Raw genomic sequence first — 16,444 nt, forward strand, 5'->3', positions numbered from 1 at the left:
CCTTTGAGCCTCTCCCGTTAGCCAAGGGCCACACAGCTTCCTTGAGTACTTTACCATCTTTGAACACAGCTCAGCCCGCCTCTGTGAAAGCAAACCCACCCTTCATGTGACTCTTGTCACATGGTTCACTTGACTTGCCCTAGCTCTTCTGGCCAGTGTACTTTTGTTCACGCCTCGCCTCCATCCACCTGCATGTCTCCTCCCCTTCCCAGCATGTCCGAATCTCTCAGCCCCTCCAGAGCATGGGCTCACATCTCATGGCAGAAAACCATCCATCCCTCATTTGAACTTTCATGGCCCTTGGTCTGGAACCCTTTGATGGCATCCATGTTCTGAAACTTACATTGCTGGTCCTTCATATTATGTGCATGTCTGATTTCTCTTATTAGACCATATGTTTGAGTATAGGATTTGTGTCAGAATCACCTTTGTACCCACAAAGTACCTAGCATGGCATCTTGTATGCAGTAGATTTTCAATGAACATCTCCCCAGGTGATGATTAAGATTATGTGATGAGTTTTATCCTTGGGCCACCAGCATGACACCAAATGTTCAGCTGTACTTTATTTGCCTCATCGATCATAACTTGTTGAATCTGACCAAAAATGGCACATTTTTCTAAATTTCCCTCATGTTAGAATCTGTGGCCATGGTTTACATTCATGAAACTCCACAATAATGTCATCGGATTTAATTAGACTAACTTGGAACTAAATTTGTAGTTTTAGCATTTTCGAGATGAGAGACAAGTAATTGTTAATAGGACTTCAAAACAGAGTAAGATTCAGAAATGATGACTGCTTTTTATAAAGATTTAAAAAGAATAAAGAGGACTTTAATTTTTCTGTAGCATTTCAGAGTTCAGATATTTATATCTCAGCCAGTGACTTTTGTTAAAAATTGGCTTTTAAAATTATAGTTACCAAGGTATTTATTTTTCTTCTAAAGTGAGAACATTTCACTGTGTGTGTGTGTGTGTGTGTGTGTGTGTGTGTGTGTGTATGTGGGTGTATATATATACAATTTTTTTTTCTTCCCATAGCAAGGGTTTAAAGGATTCCAGGTTGCTCTGGACCATCATAATGACCATAAGACGTTTATCTATAATAATAGTGAATTCACCCTTACTCATGGTTCTGTGGTCATCGCTGCCATTACTAGCTGCACAAACACCAGTAATCCATCTGTGATGTTAGGAGCAGGTGAGTGCATGTGAATCCCTCCCCACAATCGTGTGGACACGTGGGTGGAAGTCTTTCAAGACACAACCCTGGGGTTTCCCTGAGTTGTACATGTAGTTCCCTGAACCTTGTCTTTCCCAAATGCAGAGATTATTGGCCCAGTAGTATTTATATAAGTAGCATCCAAAACAAAGTATTTAAAGTAGAATCTATAATGCATACTAGTCCTTAGAATTAACAGAAAGTAAGTAGAAGAAAAAAAAAAAGATGACTTTCTGGTAAAGTTTAGAATCTTGTGTCAGACTCTAGAAGAAAAAAACTGTTTTCATATCACAGATTGATTAGCCTCTAAAAAACCCTCAATAGGCCTTTTTGTACTGCGGATTTCAGTCTGTCTTAGAAGTACTGTCAGGTGCATCTAAATTAGGGCACAGGGCACCAGTTGATAAAACTTCCTCAGATGTTATGCAATTCTGGGCAAGTAGTTAATATTTACATATGGAGTTTTATTAATAGAAGAGTGTTTAGTGTCCATTTTTTTTTTTTTTTTATCATTCCCAAGGAACTCTTGGGAGTTCCAAAGATCATCAGAGAGTTCTTTTTTTATAAAGTGCACGAGTACATAGGGAAAACCTTTAAAAAAAAAAAAAAAAGATTTTATTTATTTATTCATGAGAGACACCAGAGAGAGAAAGGCAGAGACACAGGCAGAGGGAGAAGCAGGCTCTATGCAGGGAGCCTGACACAAGACTCGATCCCAGGACTCCAGGATCAGGCCCCGGGGCCAAGGGCCAAAGGCGGCGCTAAACCTCTGAGCCACCCAGGCTGCCCTGGGAAAACCTTTGTCCAAGAACTCATCTGTTGATACCTAAGCTTTTCTTGTCTGGAGCAAATGAGTTTCCTTAAGACAAGTCACCAGCTTATCTATAGCTTTTTGTGCCTTTTTATCCCCCGCCCCCATTTCTTTCCAAATTCTATGATACATCCTAAGAGAGCACCCAATATCTCTGTAGTAGTCTCTGTATTTGCTAAAATTCCAGTAGCCTGGGGCCCATGATTTTCTACTTTAAAAAAATACCCAGGGACAAGATTTTTACTCTAGACTGACTGTACTCCTTACCAACCAGCACACAATTCATATCCTTTAAGAAAGGGCCCAACCAATTAAAATTTTCATCCAAATAAAACGTAATTGGGAAGATTGTTTTTCCCTCCAACAGTTAAAAACTTACTCTGTTAGCACATTGCCAAGACCTGGATCTGACTGAGGCATGACTGAGGCATGACAGTGACATTGTTTGTCATTTGGGTCACCGAGGACTGCTGTACATCAAAAAGGGTACAGTTTATGTAGCTAAAATTGACCACTGTCCATCTTGCTCGGGATGATAGGAATTGTCACCATGAGGAGAAATCTTTTCTGTCACTTTTCATTACACCACATTTTACCAAAGAAATAGGTCACCCCACTCAGGAAGGTCCTGGGATGCAACGTATGGAGTAAAGCTTGCTTGCTATGGGAACTTGAACTCTGAATTCCCTGACTTCTGTGCAATTAAAACCCCAAACTTGGGATCCCTGGGTGGCGCAGCGGTTTGGCACCTGCCTTTGGCCCAGGGCGCGATCCTGGAGTCCCGGGATCGAATTCCGCGTCGGGCTCCTGGTGCATGGAGCCTGCTTCTCCCTCTGCCTATGTCTCTGCCTCTCTCTCTCTCTCTCTGTGTGACTATCATAAGTAAATAAAAATTTTAAAAAAAAATTTCTAAAACCCCAAACTTAATGTTGCATTAGCATGGATTTTCCATAGCAAGTTACAAATGCAAGGTTCTATGTTTCATATATATTTTTCAAACATATGTCACTGCCTATGTTTCTGATTAAAAGCTCGTCTGAAACAAATAAACAAACAAACAAACAAAAAACTTACTCTGTGACATATTCCCAAATGTTTTTAGGTTTATCTCTTTTATAAAAAAAAAAGGCCTATCTCTTTTCTTCATTCCCATGACTAATTTTGAGTTTACCGCGTTCGCGTAGATGACTTTGGGCCAATGAGCTTTTGATTTCTGCGAGGCGACAGAAAGAGCAGAAAGCACCATTGGGGCTTTGTCACATCGGGGTTGGAGATGCAGAATGAAGAGGCAGGCTCTTTCCTGAGCTATCCTGGCACCTAGAGGGGCAGCCACCTCACATTGTCGGTGTTTACATTGCACAGGGTTGTTAGCAAAGAAAGCTGTGAATGCTGGCCTCACGGTGAAGCCTTACATCAAAACTAGCCTGTCTCCTGGAAGTGGGGTGGTCACCTACTACCTGCGAGAAAGCGGAGTCATGCCGTATCTGTCCCAGCTTGGGTGAGGAAGAATTTTCTTTTACACCATTGCTTTTGTTGTATTTTATCCCAGATGTCTCTTACTGTATCACCTTGTAGCATGTGTCAGCTTATCTAATTAGTCTTGGTATCTAAATAGTCTTGTCAGACAGTGAGCAGCGCTTACATTTCAACAGAGTAGAGGCCTCCCATTGACAGTTGTGCTGGTTGTTCATCATACAAGGGTGCCCTTGAAGGGCAAAGCAGGGCTGAAGCCAAGCCTGTGCTTTGGTGTGGCGCTGCACCCTTCTAGAGGAAGGGGTGCCTTTCCTCAATTGACGGAGGTGTGCTGTGGGCTAGCATTGGCTCAAAAGCCGAGAGTCTGCTCTTTGGTATGAAAATAATTACCATGGCTAAGAACGTTCTGATTCCTTGGCATAAACGAGTCATTTGTTACCAAATGCAATTCCTGCAGTTTCCCCACTACTTCTAATTTGGTTGAGAAAGATTTTACTCATTTGTCTCCTAAAAGTCAGTGATACAATGGGATGATACAATCAGAGTAGTGAATAGAAAAAAATAAATGGCATATGTGATTTCAGCTTTTGGAAAGTCTAGATCGTTCAGTTAGACTCTTTTTTACACTTTACTCAAAAAAGACTCTAATTGAATGATCTAGAATGGACGAAGAGTATGTTAAAATGCTCCACCTGGCTGGCTCAGTTGGTAGAACATGCGGTTCTTGACCTTGGGGTTGTGGGTTCAAGCCCCCATGTTGGGGAGTAGATTGTACTTAAAATTAAAAAAAAAAAATCTAAAATGCTCCTAAGAATGAAAGCTTTATTGAAACAGTAGTAAATTTATTCCCCACATTGCTGTTCTCTTTAAATCAGTGGTCTCTAGAGCTGTCACCAGCAGAGGGGCTCGCTGAGTGTCACTTTCCATCTGTGCTTATCTCTCTGCGTCTAGGTTTGATGTGGTGGGCTACGGTTGCATGACCTGCATTGGCAACAGTGGGCCCTTACCCGAAGCTGTGGTGGAAGCCATCACGCAGGTAATTGCAGAGGAGCCCGGAGGGCTTCAGAGCTGTTGTCTCTTCTCACACAATGTGTGACCGAAATGCTATTCATCTCCAGAAGGTCCAGAGAAGCAGGGGTTGTGTTTAGATGTATGGTCTTTGGAGGCAAGCTGACTGGCTATCTACCTTGTGCCTCAGTTTTCCCAACGGTAAATTGGAGATGATATTAGTCCCTGTTTCACAGAGTTGGAGCATGGAGATGATAATGGACATAAAAAACTTGAGGAGTGCCTGGCACATGAGTGCTCAGCCAGTGCTGGTTTTCATGACAGACAGCTCCACAACTATTTGTTCTTGGTCATCTGAAACTGGCTCAAAGTCAGACATGTCTCCATGCAAACAATGCAATCGAAACTACATTGCACTGGCTTGATTTTTGTTCCATAAGTCCTGTAGCATTGAGAAACAGTATTTGGTTTGCTTCGCGTGAATTACAGAATTAACATAGGTCTGTGTGGCTTCCTGTAGCTTTCAGCTGTTTGGACATTTCCTTCTATCCTCAGGCCCCAGGCAGCCAAGTAACCAGGATGCTGCCTTTTGGCCCACCTCGGATTTCCTCAGGAGCAGAAACATGTCTCTGTCCTTTCACTCCATGTCTCCCCAGGGACACCCTTGCGTGCTCTTCTCCCTGCAGGCAGAGGACCAGGTGCAAGCCATGTTAAGGAGCTCTATCCCCAGTGATGGGAGAGTTTAGCAGGTGGCATAAGATGAGAAGCCTCGGCAGCCCCTTCTCTGGGTGACCTGATTTTTCTCTTGCCGGACACAGGGAGACCTTGTAGCTGTTGGAGTACTGTCTGGGAACAGGAATTTCGAAGGTCGAGTCCACCCCAACACCCGGGCCAACTATCTAGCCTCCCCGCCCTTAGTGATAGCGTACGCGATCGCTGGCACCGTCAGGATCGACTTTGAGAAGGAACCACTGGGTAAGGTTGCATTTGTGCAGCTATGCTTGTTTGTTTGTTTTTTTTCCAGTGAATTTGAAGATATTACTGGAGTAAAGTAGAACTAAGATAGAACTAACAAAGATAAGGAGAGTCTGTTCTTTTCTCTCCCAAACACGGTGAAGACGGAACTGCAATAGTCAAGAATCATCCACCGAAGGATAGGGGACAAGGAAAGGAAATAAATCCAAAAAGTCATAGAGAGCCTGCTATCCTGGCACCTCCCCCGGTTCTTCCCTGTCTGGCTCCTGCTTCTGTCAAATGATAGGCACTATCTTAATGTAGCCGCTGTAGGAACTCATCAACTTCCCCAAAGCCAGAGAAATGATGCTCTGTTTCCTTTCCTCTGGAGGTCTCGTTGTGTCCTCCTCACTCCATTCCGAGTAGATTCAATAATATGAAAACAGTGCCCCTTAAGTTTACTTTCAGGAAATCACAACTAGAGTTCTACTTGATCCTCGTTCTATATGGATTCGATATTGGCACATTTGTCTGTTCACTAAGATGTATTTTACCCTCCAAATCAATACTGGTCTTGCCTCCACAGTCATTTACAGCCCCGCACAGAGGGGTGAAACCTGTTTTTCTACATTTTTGTGGTTTGGGTGATTTCACTTTTTAAAATAGCCCCCAGGCATAGTGCCGAAATCCTGTCTAGTATGCATAAGCCCAAGAAGGCTGTGTGGTGTGCCCCTGGGAGGCCGACTTTGTTCACGCCTGAATTGAGTGCTGTTGGCTGTGACTTCAGTGTTAACTCATCCACAAGATGTATTAGATAAGGCATCTTTAAGCAGAAGCACACATAAAGCAAGATTGTGTGTTGATCAGTTGCCGAAAATGTTGTGACGAGGGGCTCTCAGGAGCCTAAGTCACGCCCCCTTGCGCCAGCAATTCAGGCTCCACTACATAGCACTTGCATGGACTTTACAGAACATTACTACCACAGAGAACGGGATCTGGCTGGATGTGATCATGAAAAGGAATATTAAATGCAGTTTTTCTCACTTATAAACTTGTTTTCCCCAGGGGTCAATGCAAAGGGACAGCAGGTATTTCTGAAAGACATCTGGCCAACGAGAGATGAGATCCAGGCGGTGGAGCGTCAGTACGTGATCCCTGGCATGTTTAAGGAGGTCTACCAGAAGATAGAGGTGAGGCCCCCGCCCACTCTGCCTTCCTGCGTCCAGGGGACAGCCATTCCTTTGTGGCATGTCGGAGACCCTGACGCTGATGGGGGTGGAAACTGAAGAAAGTAGCATTTCTTTCTCTAGATAGCCTAGAACGTGGTTCTGTCATTTTCTTCTGTGATTTATATTTTTGCATACCCCACACTCCCCAAATGTTCCCAGATTTGGCAGCAGCCTCAAGAAGAGAGGCCTCAGCTTGTATATGATTCCTAGCCAGCTTGCCATTACCCCTTCCGCCTCAGACACCCTGGGTATCGTGTCAGTTGTGGTGGAGGATCCCCGATGTCACCATAGAGTGTCACTGAGGTAGAGTTAATTGGTTGAATGTACCTCTCAGAATTATGTGGAGGCTAAAAAAAATTTAAAAAGCCAGTCAGGAAAAAGCACCAAACTACTGAAATAAAATATGCATTTGACAAGTAGAAAATGTGTGAAGCTCTGTATCGTTTTCTGAGACCCTTGGATGTTATTTTTTTTCTTTGCTTTCTATGTTAGGTAGACCCTAGGAGTGCTGACTGGGGCACTTGGGTTTGAAATAAGAAAGCGACTGTCTGGGGAAGAGGGTCATGCACCGTGCCCTCCCACAAGTTGCTCATCGGAAGTGGTATGAGCAAGCTTGCTGAGCATTGGGTTAAATGCATTTCTCCAAAGGCGGAGGTCATGGCCCCGTGAAGACAGTTCAAGCTGACTTTAACACATAGCAGCTGTATTAAAGCTGTCCACGTGACAGTGTCCATGTGACCTGGTCATCTACTTCCCCAAATCTTCAGAAAGTAAATCATTTCCCCTTTGGTACAATCTGGATTATTATTTCATAAGTTACATTATGTATATGGATGAGTTATCTATTGCTGTACAACAAATTATCCCAAAACTTAGAAACAGCATTTATTATCTCATGGTTTCTGTGGATCAGAAATCCATGTGTGGCTTAGCTGGGTGCCTCTGCCTTCACAGGGCTCCAGCAAAGATGTCCTTTGGTGCCGCAGCTCATCTGAAGGCTCATCTGGGGGAGGATCCACTTCCATGGCCGCTCACGCAGTTGGTGGCAGGACAGTGTGTCTCACAGGCTGTCAGAGAGAGGGCCTCGGTCCCCTGCTGACAGTTAGCTGGAGGCCTCCCTCATTGCCTTGCTGCGGGAAGGGGGGGGTCCCTTCACAGCTCACAGCATGGTACTGGCTTCCATCAGAGCAAGCAGGAAAGGGTGAAAGAGACGGAAGGCAGTTTCTTTATAACCTAATCTTGGAGATGAATCACTAAGTTCAGCCCCCCCTTAGCAGGAGGCAACTACTTAAGGGTGTGAATGCCAAGAAGGTGGGGGGCAGGTCCTTGGGGCCATCTTGGAATCTGCCTATCATGGTGCACATGTATTTTTAAGTCATTTGGCATGACATTGTCTTAGTATAAAGAAGAAACTCTGTCCTGTGACTAGAATAAGAACTGTTTTGGGTTTTGTTTCATTGAAGTATAGTTGGCACACAGTGTTACATTGGTTTCGGGTGTACAGCATCATGATCGGACAACTCTGCACTACCCAGTGTAGCTACCGTCTGTCACCATTTGACACTATTACGATACCATTGACTGAATTTCCTGTGCTGTACTTTCATCCCCATAACTTATTCACTCTACAGCTGGAAACCTGTACCTCCCCCTCCTCTGTACCCTTTATTGCCCATCCTCGCACCTCCCCTCCCCTCTGGTAACCATCAGTTAGTTCTCTGTGTTTACGGATCTGTGTCTGCTTTGTTCGTTTGTTTGTTTTGTTTTTCAGATTCCACCTATCAGTGAAATCCTACTTGTCTTTCTCTATTTCGTTTGGCATACCTAGAGGGTATCATGCAAAGAATGGTTTTTATCGTACTCTTAGAATATATAGTGTTTCTGCTTGCATGTTAAAGTTTCCTTAGAGGGACGCCTGGGTGGCTCAGTAGTTAAGTGTTTGCCTTCAGCTCAGGGTGTGATCCTGGAGTCCCGGAATTGAGTCCCACATCGAGCTCCCTGCATGGAGCCTGCTTCTCCCTCTGCCTGTGTGTCTGCCTCTCTCTCTGTATCTCTCATGAATAAATAAATAAAAATCTTAAAGAAAAAAAAAAAGCTTTCCTTAGAATGGAATGTGATTAGATTTGCTTATCTTTCTTTTATCTTTTTTTTTGTAAGACCGTGAATGAAAGCTGGAATGCCTTAGCAGCCCCATCAGATAAGCTATATTGCTGGAATCCCAAATCTACATACATTAAGTCACCGCCATTCTTTGAAAACTTGGTATGACTTTTTTATTTTTAACAAAATAAGTTTCTCAAAAGGTTTCTTTCCTTATGAAGTCTACTTCATTACTCTTTGCCCTTGCTTTGACTATGCATTCCATTGAACCCTTTGCAAAGCTGAGCAGACGATCCCGGGGAGAGCTCTGAGAAGCTGGGGTACTTGGCTCTGTGTGCAGGGGTCTGTGAGGCTGCGTAGGGACGCCCTGGCGATCCCAAACTGCCTGGACGTAGACCCAGAAAAATCTGAGGGACAGACTGTTCCAGGGAAACATCCCCAGGCCTGCTGTATTTAAACTTTCTACTCAAAAAACTTTTTATCTACTAAAAAGATAGGAAGATCTTCCCTATAACTGATGATCAGGGAGTCCGTGCTCCCTTGGATGTGCCCTTGGGTGTAAAGAGGAGGGGAGTAGAAGTCAAGGTTCTAGTTGGCCTCGGCATCTGAGTTCCGTGGATGTGGAGACAGGGAAGGCCATTTGCAACTGCATCCCTCTGCTTTTGAGGGAATTTTGGTCCCAGTATTTTGCCTCCATTCGGGGGTTGGGGGGATGTGAGTGTTTTGACCAAATTCACCTCACTTTTCTAAGCACCCCTGATAAAATGAAAAAGCCTAGAATTTTCTGTGCATCAATGAAGGGCTGTCGTCCAGTTCGGGTCCCAGGAACAGGTAGAGAACATTGAGACTCCCCTGGTGACTTGCTGGAGAAAAGCTGAGCCGGCACTGACCTGCTGTGTTCTTTTCTAGACTCTGGCTGTCCAGCCCCCTAAATCCATAGTGGGCGCCTACGTGCTGCTCAATTTGGGGGACTCAGTAACAACTGACCACATCTCTCCGGCCGGAAATATCGCAAGGAACAGCCCCGCCGCTCGCTACTTAACTAACAGAGGGTGAGTGTGAATGACGGAGAAGGACTAAGGCAACTGGAGTGAACGAGGCCGGCCAGTATTTCTCTTCTCACCTGTTCTCTTTTGACTCAGACTGTGGTTTTCACCGACTGGCTTGATAACCAGTCACCCTTTCTGTTTGCTGCTTCCCAGCCTCCTTGGGAGATTCCATCGAGGAAACTGCAGCAGAGGGAGGGGCCCCACCCCCAGGGTGCCTAAGGAGAGAGTCCAGGCTCTGCTCTCTACCGCCCCGCCATCAGTGGGGGTGCCCCCTGCCATGTCCCCCACGCTGTTCGCTGCCGCTTCCTGGGTGTGACACATAGTTACTGCGGGTTTGCCAACCACAGATCCATTTACCCATCCTTCAGTCATAGAGTGACCTGAACGGGTACTATACCAGTATTATCTAGTGTCCTCTAATACCCCCACAGTGACGAGTCCATCCCAGATCTGACTTTCTATGAAAATCATCTGGGGAGCTATAAATTTCTGGCTCCTGTCTGCACCTCCTGAGTCAGCGTCCCCAGGGATGGGACCCAGAGCGAATCTAAGAACAAAATCCAGCATCTTTTTCATTCTTTCTTTCCTTCTCTTTATTTTTTCTTTCTTTCTTCCTTTATTTAATTTTATTTTTTTCTTTTCTTTGTCAGTGGGAGGAAAACTGCCTTGGCCACATCTCACTTAACCCAGCAGCTAACCTGTTTTCTTCACAGCTCCCCATTTCCTGAGCTCTGCTCAGCCCCCTGCCCCCACCCCTCACCCACCCCACCTTGGCCCATTCAAAGCAGGAGAGTTAGTCACATTCAAAGCAGGAGGAGTCCACGTTCCCCAGAGGAACAAGTGCTGTAAGTTTCAGAAGCTAGCCCACCTCTAGAGCAGATGATGCACAGGAGTCGAACTCGAGATTTTTTTTTTTTTTTTTAACGTGGGGAAGCTACTCTGTTAAACATGTGAGAATTTCTATACACAGATGCATACAGTAAGATTCTAAAGGGGTGTGACTATACTTTGAATGGGAGAGGGGTGTTGGAGAGGGGTCAGCGAATCTCTGCTCTTCCCCTCACCCACTCTGCTGTGGCTACCCTAATGGCTACTTTGTTTATCGAATGTTCCAGGCAAGGCCAAATACCCTTCAGCCTGACAGCCTTTGCTTGAGCTGGCTGTTCGTTCCTCTTGGATGCTCTTCCCGAAAATATCTGTCTAACTAACTCCTTTGCCAGTTCAACTCTTCTCCATGAGGTCACCCGCACCATACTGCTCTTCTCGCCTTGATCTACTTTTTTTTCCCTCCCCAGTTATTAACCACAGTCTGGTAACACTTATGTAGGATGCTCATTTTTTAATTATGATTATTTCTTTTGTCTCCACCATTTAAAATGTAAGCCCTGCAAAGGCAGAGATCTTAATCTGTTTTGTTCCATGATCTACCTCAAACCCCTAGAACAGTTCTTGGCACATAGCTGGCTCAATAAACAGTTGTTGAATGAATGAATGAATGAATGAATGATTGGGAGAAGAGGATTCACCAACAAACAGGGAAACTGAGGATGAGGCTGGAGAAAGAAACTAAGGAAGCGAGCAGTGATGAATACTTTTTTTGATTGGTGATTGTTGACACTTTTGAGACATGGACTCTTTAGGGAATTGAATGGAAAAAAAAAATCATACCTCCCCAGGAAAATGCACATATTCCCAACATTCTGGATACAATTTCAGGAGTTTGTAGACACGCTCACCTGCTCCTAAAGCCCATTCACAGACTCTCTCAATCTCCAAATCACATCTCCCCACGAGATCAGATTAACACTCACAGATACTTCCTAACATTTTAAGAAACAGCCCAGTGTGATGATGGCAGTGTTAATTGTAAGTTGTTTCTGCCATCACAGAGTATCCTTTGACTCTGGCCCATAGACAGGATTTTTCTTTGATTTCAGGACCAGGAAGAGCTCTTCTGCTTCTTTGGCGCTGTTCTGATTTTTATTTTATGAAAATTGTAAATCATGTTGCCTGTCATGTGTCTTGCCCGATACATTGAGTTCTTGATAACTTGAGGACAAATTTATACCTCCTTCCAGTTAGTTTACAGAATGTATTTTATGTTTCCTTCATTCTTGGCTCCACCTGACTGGCCCACACTGACTCCTCTTTGTTTCCTTTTTCTTCCCCATGTTTAATATTTTATCTTTTGTGAGATTTTCCAGGCTACTCTAGTGAATCAGGAAAATAAATACTCATTCGAGTTCCTCCTGGTTTTTCTACACAGATTTATAAGACTGTAGTTGACCCTGGGAGAATGTTGACTTCCCCGTTCCACTACCCCACCTCTACCTCTGACTCTCCCCTCAGCAGAAGATTCAGGAACAGCTTTTCTGCCTTGGAGAGCAATGCTTAGTAAACTTAGATATCTAGGTTGTGGTTTTTTTCCTCTTTTCTTGATGGAAGCTAAGTTTTCCTTTGCTCCGGTCACTAACCTAGCTCCTCTCTTGCTTGCATTATTAGCTTGACTCCACGAGAATTCAATTCCTACGGCTCCCGCCGAGGTAATGATGCCATAATGGCACGGGGGACATTCGCCAACATTCGCTTATTAAACAAATTTTTGAACAAGCAGGCACCACAGACTATACATCTGCCTTCTGGAGAAATTGTGAGTACTGTGTCTTTATCAGCCTCTGGGTGGTTGGGTATTTACATGCTCACTTGCCTTTGGGTCTCATTTTTTCTTCACAGCCCCATGCTATCTCTTGTGTCCAAGAGAGTTCATCACTGATAGAGGTGCCCTTTAAACTAAAACTTTCTCTTCCTGCTTAGAGATTCTACTTTATGGTCTAACTAAGCCTCGTTTCCTGGGAGTTGAATTTACAAAGCCTCTGGGTGAAATTTCATCAGTTCAGAGTATTTGAGGGGGAGCTTCCAGGTTAAGATAGAGGCTATTTATCAACAGGTGCTATTATTGTATGACTTTATTAGCATTTAATTGAATTCCCTGTCCCAGTAGGAAAAGAAGGAATTTAGAGGCCCGTGGAAGCCTGCTTGGGTCCTGATGGGTGCCATCTGGAGTTGGCCTGTTCCATCTGGAGTTGTTCATTCCCAGAGGGGAGGCGTGTGAGAGGCGGGGAGAGCCTGCACTTTGAGTCAGACATCCCAGCTCCGGAGCCTTCAGCAAGTTAATTCCCTCAGTGAGCTTCAGTTTTCTGACCTATGAAGTAGAATATCTACCTTGTAAGGCTCTGAGGCTTAAGCTTAAATGGAATGATGTGTAGAACATGGAGCAGGGTGTCTGACACATGTGGTAGTCTTCGGCATCGCTTCCCTTTCCAGCAGATGCCATAAAGCTGCTTGAGAACTGTTTAAGTTACCTGAGAAATAACACTCCTGACTCACTTAAAAATAATAATAGCTAATATTTCTATGGAACTTACTATATCCCAGGCACTGTTCGAAGCTCTTTGCATGTATTGACTTATCTAATCCTCATAATACCCTTTGAGGTATGTACCACAATTGTTCATCTTTTGAGATAATAAAAATAGAGATGAAAACCCAGGGAGCCTGGGGATACCTGGGTGGCTCGGTTGGTGGAGTGTCCCACTCTTGGTTTCAGCTGAGGGTTGTGAGATTGAGCCCCACGATGGGCTCTGTGCTAGGCACAGAGTCTGCCTTTTTTTTTTTTTTTTTTTTTTTTTACAGAGTCTGCTTAAGTCTTTCTTTTTTTTTTTTTTTTTTTTTAAATTTTTTTTTTTCAATTTTTATTTAATTATGATAGTCACAGAGAGAGAGAGAGAGGCAGAGACATAGGCAGAGGGAGAAGCAGGCTCCATGCACCGGGAGCCCGACGTGGGATTCGATCCCGGGTCTCCAGGATCGCGCCCTGGGCCAAAGGCAGGCGCCAAACCGCTGCGCCACCCAGGGATCCCTGCTTAAGTCTTTCTGTCTCTCCCTCTGCCACTGCCCCTCCCCTCAAAAAAATACATAAATAAATCTTAAAACAAAACTGAGGGAGCCTGGCTCCAGTCCGTGTGGTTTACCACCACCCATACAGCTTCACTTGTAACATTATATTTTGGAAAGCAAACTCTTCATAGATGATCACCAGGACCCAACACAGGATCAGTGCCCAGTACATAGTTGTTCAGTGAAGAACAGGGATGATAAACTACTAAATGAAAAAGATACAGTTAGGTGGTGAAATGCCCAAGAGACCCAGGGGAAAGACGCTGTTATAGACACTGGGGGTGGGCCTCTGGTATACTGACTGTAAATGCTTATTTATAAGCCCTGCCATGACCTAGAACTTCTGGTCCAATGTTTAATGCCTCATCTTAAATAAGGAGACAGAATCAGAGATGAACAGACATCTGAGCCAAGCCTTGAACTTGAAAGACAGACCTAGACAAAGAAGAGGGGGTGGGGTAGGGAAAGAAAACAGGTAATACAAAGAGTAGAAGAAAACAAAACAAAACAAAAAGTTTGTCTTCTCAGAATGTTGAAATGATTTTCTGCTGGTATAGAATAATCAGAAGACAAGAAAGGGCTCTTAAAAAATGATAATAATTTAAAAAGAAAGGAAGCGCTGTTAAAGAAAAAAAAAAGCCCCTAAAAAATTCACAGGAAAAGTTGATTAGTTGAGAAAATCTTCTCGGAATATAGAACAGAAAGACAAAGGAAAAATTAGAGAAAATATAAGAAAATTAAAGACTGAAATGAGGAGGCTCAGCATCTGACTGGAGATGTTGGGAAGAGAAGAAAGGAAATTATCCAGGAAGTAACACAAGGAAAATTCTCCGACTGTGAAATCCAATTCCACATGACATCCGCTGAATACCCACATGATTACGGAAGAACAGCTCCACGTGGCATTGGTGTGAAGTTAGGAACAGCAGAGAGAAAGATAAGATCTAGAAACTTCCAAAGAGGAAAGAACAGCTTATGTGCAATGTTCTGGGGATCAGAAGTGCTCAAAGCAACACTGGAAACTTGAACTGGTTTGCACCCCAGAATTCCATGTCCCATGTTAAAGTCATAACACATTCCAATTTAAAAACTTTGAAAATACTCCTCAGTCCCTGTCTCAGGAAGCTCCTTGGTGAATGCATTTTACCAAAATGAGAGAATAAGCCAAAAAGGGGGAAGATGTAGGATTCAGGAAAAGGAAATGCAGGGAATCCCCAGGATGCCAGTGAAGGAAGATTCTTCTATAACAGGAATGTACCACCTCTAGAGAAGAATCAGTCCAAATTAGAAGAGGACTGACGTTCCAAGAGTGGTATCTCCATGGGAAAGATTTTTAAATGACAGACTACCTGATACATTTGAATGTCTTTAGAGAAGATAGTACTTCAGGCAGAGCGTTTGGGAGTTAATTGATGCGGAGGGACACAGAGACAGGTGAGTGCACATACAAAAAGAAAATAATTAATTCCAGTGGAAATTTTTCTTAATTATCAAGAAAAGGAAATCAGAGTACATTACTTGACTCAGCTATAAATAACATTCACATAGTCAAAGTAGTGCAAACACCAAACATTGATTTACCCAAAATATATGACATAATTATATTGGAAGGCTGGGGAGAGGGGACCTAGGGGAATGGTAGTTAGTTAAGAGAACTAAATCCCCAGGGTGCCTGGGTGGCCCAGTTGCTTAAGGGCTGACTCTTGATTTCAGCTCAGGTCATGCTCTTGGGGTCCTAGGATCAGAGCCCTGGGTCAGGCTCTGCACTCAGCAGGGTGTCTGCTTCAGGATCTCTCTCCCTCTGTCCCTCTTTCTGCTCACTCTCTCTGTCTCTATCTCTCTCAGATAATTAAGTAAATAAAATATATTAAAAAGAACTAAATCCCCATCAAAACAGGAAATTGATAAGTGATAACAAACATGGAGAAATGAAGAACTGGCAGTGTAGGTATAATACTCAAGATCCAGAGGCACAATCTCACGGAAGAAACAACGAAATTTTATGTCCTGTTCTTTAGAAGAGAAAGGGAGAGTGCAGGGAGCCGTTGCTTTATAAGCTCCCCAGATTTGGGTAACACCAGGTGGAACTAACCACGGGCTCTATCAGCCCACCGAAATGGTGATTTGTGAAAGCTTACTTGAGAGGTTGATTATACACCTTTCTAGAGCTTCTTTTGAAGGAAACCCTCTCTTGAGGGAGTTTTTCTTTTCTTTGTGTTTTTTGTTTTTGTTTTTGTTTTTGTTTTACTTAAGTCACCAGGAAAAACAACTGTTTCATATCACCAGCAGTGATAATCAGATGTCTTCGTAAAGTCTTGGCTCAGCAGGATACTCAGAATTCTCGTGAGAAACAAATGAAGCTGTTTGTGCAAGATGGTTCTCATATATACCAAAGTATTAGTTAATCCTCTCTTGTCCTTTATTGATTTGTGCTTCCACCGCTGTTTCTAGTGTCTCTGCGTTGACCTCCTTGTAGAAAGGTGACTAGTAAAAGTTTGCATTATGGGGTGCCTGGGTGGCTCCATCAGTCAAGCGGCTGTTCAGGTCAGTCTCAGGGTCCTGGGATCCAGTCCTGCGTCAGGCTCTGGGCTCCATGGGAATCTGAGGATTCTCTCTCTCTCTGCCTCTCCCCCCACTT

The 16,444-nt window shown here is 43.9% G+C and overlaps 1 protein-coding gene across 3 annotated transcripts in view; it reads left to right on the forward strand.

Annotated features, from left to right (window-relative positions):
- Positions 1 to 16,444, forward strand: part of ACO1 (aconitase 1) — a 59,373-nt gene that overhangs the window by 38,037 nt on the left and 4,892 nt on the right. For all 3 annotated transcript variants that reach the window (XM_038552590.1, XM_038552588.1, XM_038552589.1), the window contains 8 exons: positions 1,045 to 1,204; positions 3,399 to 3,534; positions 4,461 to 4,545; positions 5,336 to 5,492; positions 6,537 to 6,661; positions 8,858 to 8,962; positions 9,710 to 9,852; positions 12,352 to 12,499. In XM_038552590.1, coding sequence (XP_038408518.1) covers positions 1,045 to 1,204; positions 3,399 to 3,534; positions 4,461 to 4,545; positions 5,336 to 5,492; positions 6,537 to 6,661; positions 8,858 to 8,962; positions 9,710 to 9,852; positions 12,352 to 12,499 — 1,059 coding nt within the window. The remainder of the gene's footprint in view (positions 1 to 1,044; positions 1,205 to 3,398; positions 3,535 to 4,460; positions 4,546 to 5,335; positions 5,493 to 6,536; positions 6,662 to 8,857; positions 8,963 to 9,709; positions 9,853 to 12,351; positions 12,500 to 16,444) is intronic.

Source organism: Canis lupus, chromosome 11, assembly GCF_011100685.1.
Source record: "Canis lupus familiaris isolate Mischka breed German Shepherd chromosome 11, alternate assembly UU_Cfam_GSD_1.0, whole genome shotgun sequence".
Classification (NCBI taxonomy): domain Eukaryota; kingdom Metazoa; phylum Chordata; class Mammalia; order Carnivora; family Canidae; genus Canis; species Canis lupus.